The sequence below is a fragment of the Sparus aurata genome, chromosome 1, assembly GCF_900880675.1.
Source record: "Sparus aurata chromosome 1, fSpaAur1.1, whole genome shotgun sequence".
In the NCBI taxonomy this organism is placed as follows: Eukaryota; Metazoa; Chordata; class Actinopteri; order Spariformes; family Sparidae; genus Sparus; species Sparus aurata.
Genome location: NC_044187.1, coordinates 40,478,205 through 40,484,009, shown reverse-complemented (window position 1 = coordinate 40,484,009; position 5,805 = coordinate 40,478,205). Strand labels below are relative to the sequence as shown.

General features: G+C 44.3%; 1 protein-coding gene across 2 annotated transcripts; it reads left to right on the top strand.

The window, feature by feature from the left end:
* Positions 1-1,232: 1,232 nt before the first annotated feature.
* On the top strand, positions 1,233-5,799 carry LOC115587955 (zinc finger protein 79-like). Of its 2 annotated transcripts, none has more exons than XM_030428247.1 (4): positions 1,233-1,728; positions 2,615-2,691; positions 2,977-3,088; positions 3,249-5,799. In XM_030428247.1, the coding sequence occupies exons 1-4, from the start codon at positions 1,452-1,454 to the stop codon at positions 4,292-4,294; spliced, it is 1,512 nt and encodes a 503-aa protein (XP_030284107.1). In that variant the 5' UTR covers positions 1,233-1,451; the 3' UTR covers positions 4,295-5,799. The 2 variants fall into 2 exon arrangements, with proteins under 2 accessions (XP_030284107.1, XP_030284026.1); XM_030428166.1 differs by having other exon boundaries at positions 1,237-1,728; positions 2,974-3,088.
* The last annotated feature ends 6 nt before the right edge of the window (positions 5,800-5,805 follow it).

Genomic DNA, 5,805 nt, shown 5'->3' with positions numbered 1-5,805 from the left:
GTTGCATCAGTCTGATTTACACTTATACACTAATATCTATTCATGTTTGTTATTCCAGCAACTCTTTGCACTTTGAGCTGGCATGTATACAGCTGTGACATTCTACCTTATCTCCATATGTAAGGAAATGTTCCTTATTACTGTGCATTTGAATATCATCATTTTTAAGTCTGCTTGGAAACTGCAGAATCAAGTGAAGCGCTGGGCTTTATTTCCGAGAAGGATTTCACAACTGGTTACAAAACAGCAATAGATTGTTTACTCCAGGTAGAACACAAATAATAATCCATTAATATTCAATTACAATGAATAAAATACATTTCTGATTTCAGTCATTATACAATACTCAAGGTAGAAACATGAATAGTTAAAAGACTGTCTTAGCAGACATTTAATTAATACAACTACCAAATTATTAATTCAAATTTCATCGATGAACTCTAGTTTGTATTGTGACTGATGGGTCACAGAGAGGACAATAATTTAGTTATAGTTAAAGGTGCACTATGTAGTTTGAGGGATATCAACAAAAAATGAATAAGTTACTGATAGAAACTCAGAAATAGTCATTTGTTATATTTCCACATAAACAAGGGGGAAAGAGTGCCCAGAGCTCTGTTTGAAGCTGGAAGTGTGGCTGCTGAGCGGGTCCTGCTCACAGTACAACAGTCAGGTATTGTGTTGTCTTTGGAGGATATTTTATTTACTGAGTTTATTCAACCATGAACAACGATAATTAAAGACTTTATTCGTGTCTTCCTGAGACTACAAAGTGCCCCCATAACAGTAACTGAATCAACCTCTGCTATATTTCCATAACACTTCGAAACGAGACATTCGAAGCATTTGAGTGGAATCATGTATACAATTATTCATTCATTCATTAATTCATTCATTAATTCATTCATTAATTCATTTATATGTATATATATATATATATATATATATATATATATATATATATATATATATATATATATATATATATATATATATATATATATATATATATATATATATATATAGTTAATCCAAAAGAAAATTAGGCTTACTGTGTGTTGCTGTCTGCTCCTCTGTAGGTGAACTGGGAGCTGCCTCCTGTGGTGTGACAAGGTGTGGGGCTAATAATTTAATTCGTGTTTGCAGATTCTCCAACACTGCGCTACTCTTTCTGTCCCTCTTCAGACCTCCACACCAGTCCACAGTCACAGCTGCCTGGGAAGTGATGCTGAACAACAAACTGACGTCATCATTAGGCGACTCTCTCACCTCAAAGAGCCACAACTGTCTTGAACACATTAAAGACGACAGGCAGTGTGAAATACACGCAGCTTCTTGCATGTCAGCCGTGTCTCGGCGGTGTGTGGATCTGTTGACGGCCGTGCACCGCAGCAGCAGCCGCCGCCGCCGTCCGCATCTGTCTGTGCAGGAGCAGGCACACAGACCTGGCGATGATGGCGGACTGTGTCGGCTTTCAAGCGCAAATCGCCTCGATTATAGAGATATTGGCCAATTCTGCGGTGGCGGAGATCTGTAAACTGGTGGACGATGGCTACGCGGCGCTGCGCTCCCAGATGGACCAGGAGCGAGAGAAGAGCGAGAAGGAGAACGATACCCTACGACAGAAACTGCGAGAAATGGACGTCAAGATGCGGAGTTACGAGAGGAAAATGAGGAGACGAAGTCAGCGGGAGGAAATGCACGCCGTTCATTTTAGGCCACCCGAAGGTAAACAGATGGAGAGGCAGGAGGCAGGGCTGCAGACACCATGACAGACACCTAATCACACATACGGCATGAGCTCATCTAGAGAACAGCACACTAACGCTCTCACACTGCTCTAATGCGTCCTGCACTAATGTGGACATCAGCATCAAACAGGTACACATCGTATCACATGGCAGGCTGGCTCGGTCGGAATAGACTTGTTCTGTGTCACTTCAGGTCAAAAACAAAAATGCCGACTTCTACTTTACCCTCAGTGGTGTCCGATCTGCTGGGCTCCCCTTAAGTCCTATTGCTTCATGTGTCTGGCCACAGTTTGTGTGCTGTATTTTATTAAAGACTTTCATGTAGAAATATTTGCTGTATAAGCACAGAAGTGGAATACTGAATGTAGTTAAACTATGGTTTGACAAATGTGGCCCTCCTCAAGCCAAAGCCAGGCAATAAAGCTGCACCCACCTTCACATTCTATCAACTCTATCACAATACAACGGCCAGGCTGGTACTTTAGACTTCCTCTCCACTACATTTATTGGATACATTTAGTCAGTAGTTACTTTACAGATTCAGATTATTCACTGTTATTAATTGTGACATGTTAACATTAATTTAGTGTTGTAGTTGGAACATTGTGTAAGAGGAAGCTGCATCACAGCCAAAGTCAAACATTTTTAAATCAGTTTTACCTGCAGACTGACAGAAAAATCACAGATACTGAAAATCTGTGAATAATGGCCGGATAATCATCCATGGCCAATAATCGGTCAACCCCTCATTTTTTATACAAGAAGGGAGCAATTATGACCAGAAATGAGATGGCACAATGTGACTGTCTGAGGCAGCGAGACCTGTGGATAATATCAGCTCAATTCCCTATACTATCTTTCAGTACCTGACGACCATCAGCTTCTGGTGCCAGCTCTTCCTACCTCCTCTGAAGATGAACCCTTTCAACATGTTTCAAAGGTAAAGACTATCAGAGTACGTTCAAAGTCTTTAGAGCACTTTACAGCTGTTTCAGGGATGCTAGAGATGGTGAGGCTGAAAGGTTCATATATTACCTGTGCTCCTGCCCTCACAGTCTTGCATAGCACAAAGTGTTGTGGACGATTTCTGACATTTTAGGTAGCCCAGACATTTGAGCATGGTCAGATGTCTTGAGTTCTAGGTTCATCCTGAACTGTGATGATTGAACCTGATGAATGCAGACATGTTGTCATGTTCCAGCTGCTTTTCACTGTATGACAGCAGGAGGACAACCAGGTGTTGCCTCTGGTGAAGCAGGAGAAAGTGGAGGGAGACGACTGCAACCTGGACCTCAAGGTGGAGGTCAACATCAGGGCGGAATGTGGCCTGTCTACTGGTGAGTGTCGTTTGCCCCTGCTTAAATTTGTGTATCACTGATTCTTCTGATGGGTTCAGTGTTGACGAAATATTTACACCACATCTGTACTGCAGTCGCCTGCTCACATCTTCTCCATTAATACACCTTAGTCAATTTGCCCGTACCTGTCCTTCTTCAGCCCTGGAGCCCAGTGGGGAGACCCCACCCAGCGACATCGTTTTTGGCACCAGTGTCACCAACATCACCACCTCCACCTCCCAGCCTGCCCCCCGCCCTATTGAAGCCACAATGGACCTGACCTGCAGGCCTCGAGCAAAACGTAAAGCCAGCAAGCCTCTAAGCAACAGCATAACAGTCAGCAGTGGGGGGGTCCCGGCCCCTGAGGCTGTTCGCAGGGACTTGGGTGAGAGCCTGACAGATAGTTCTGTGAAGCCAGAGATTGAGCCAGGGGATCCTACAGAAGACGAACTCCATCAATCTCAGCTGTCAGCCCCTGTAGTGTCAGATGAGCCCAGCCCTGACCGCCTCAACAGCTTGGGCCTGGACCTGGCCTGGATGCAGGAGAGGGTCAGCCATCTTGGTGCAGCATATGCAGTAGCGCAACTGGGTTTGGGTAACACAGAAACCGGCCACCCCTCTGCCTCCTTCCCCTCTCAGGGAGGAGACAATCTAGATGGCCCTCCAACCATGCTCTTCACAGGTGGCGCTCATGAAATGGCTGCTTTTGCAGCCTCCTTTGACATGGCTGCCGCAGCTGCTGCCGCTGCTGCTGTCGTGGCCACACCCCCCCCACCGACTCCTCAGCCCCCTCCCCCTGCAGCTCCTTCCGTCACTACGACCAGCCAGAGGCGACCTTACAGGAGCAGCGCTGCCGCAACTAAAGAACCTGTGGTGTGCGCTGTGTGCGGCCGTATCTTTCCTAGTGCAGCCGCCCTGGAGCTGCACCAACGGGTGCACACAGGGGAGAGACCTTACACCTGCCCCCACTGTGGAAAGGGCTTTGCCCAGCCCAACAACCTGCGGGTCCACCTCCTCATCCACACTGGGGAGAGGCGTTATCGATGTTCACTGTGTGGAAAGAGTTTCATCTCGTCCAGCCATCTGAAGAGGCACCGCACAGTCCACACGCAGGAGAAGCCCTACAGCTGCTCACGCTGCGGACAGTCCTTCAGCCAAATGTGTAGCGTCCGCAGACACCGGCAGCAGTCCCAGTGTGGCCTGTAGACAGGCTGCTGGAGGGGTTGGACTTCATCTGGAAGGGATACTCGTACAGTTTGGACTCTGAAGGGTGAATGATTAAAATCCCTTCGTATGGGAATTATAGCATCTTATGTAAGTATGTAAGCACGAGCAAATGAGAAGCAAGGCTGTATCCTGCCATATCATGGCATGTAGAACTGATATTTGTCCTAAATTATAGCAGTAATATGTGACTTATGTTTGAAGGGTTTTTTTTTCCCCTCGAGCCCTCTTATTCTTTTCTTACTCCTTGTTTCAAACTGACGGGATCACAGAGTGGACTGTAAACGAGTGCCTGAGACAGTGTTGATAGCACTTAGCCTGTCATTTGTCATTAAATGGTCCTGTTTGTGACAGTCTGTCTGGTTTACATAACTTACCCATGTGTGCTGATCTAGAAGGGAGAAAGTCTTAGTGTAGCGCGACAAAGCTGCAAAGGCTGCAACATAATCCTTTGGGGCAACTCCAACTGTCAAAGTTATGTCCTCTGCTTGTTTTTGTCACTTACAAGGTGAGGTAGTGTCTATAATGACAATATTACAGAAATTATCCTTAGAGAGAGACCTTTTTGTAAAAGTGTAAGATCCTTTTTGTCTCATTGAAGGAGTAAACTGTAGTGTCTCGTTCTGAAATCTCACAGGTGAGATGTTACAGTTATTGTCTCATCTACATTGTCCTAATCGGTTTAATAGTCAGCTAATAGTCAGCTATGACTGTGGAAAAAAATCTATTATTTAACTAAAAGATCTCTCCAGAATCATCTCCACAATGTTGTCGGATACTCAGAATAACAACCTGAGCCTGTCAGTGACAAAAACACTTTTAGATAATGTAACTTTGACAGTCAGAGATTCCCCGAAGGATTACTTGCAGTCGTGTCGAGGCTGCCAGCTGAGGAGATCTGCTATACTGATTCCTAAACTTTGTAGTATGAATAATTTACTCACCAAGCATGTAAATAGAGGGCCCAGGTTTAGAAGTATTGGAATTCCCCTTTTTAAGAAAAACACTTTGGGCCTTTTTCTAAAGCAAGATTCATATTTCTAGACACTGCCAGCTGTTGTTTGTTTTAGGACTGCTAGGACTCAGATATGAAAGGATGCGTGGATGGTTAATTTAGTCCTTGATCTCGGTATTGGATGCTCAGATATTATATGATATCCATCTTCGTTTCTGATTGTGGGTAAATATGTCTATTCTGCATAATGTCAGACTCTTCCTTTAAAGCACTTTAAATGTTCCCTTACCTAATTGTTGAATCCATGGCCAAAAATTAGGAGGCAGTGCTGATACCCATTTAGTTTATCATGATGTATTTGTTGTATCATCCACACTGTTTCTCATATTTCTACAGTACCATGAATGAGTGGCCTTTTCGAGGCAGCCTGCTATTGAATGGTAAATGTTGGCACTTTTTCATGTATGATTGTGTTCATGATAATGTCTGTCACACTGATTGTCAGTGTATTCATTTACTACTCATCTCTCAAGAATAG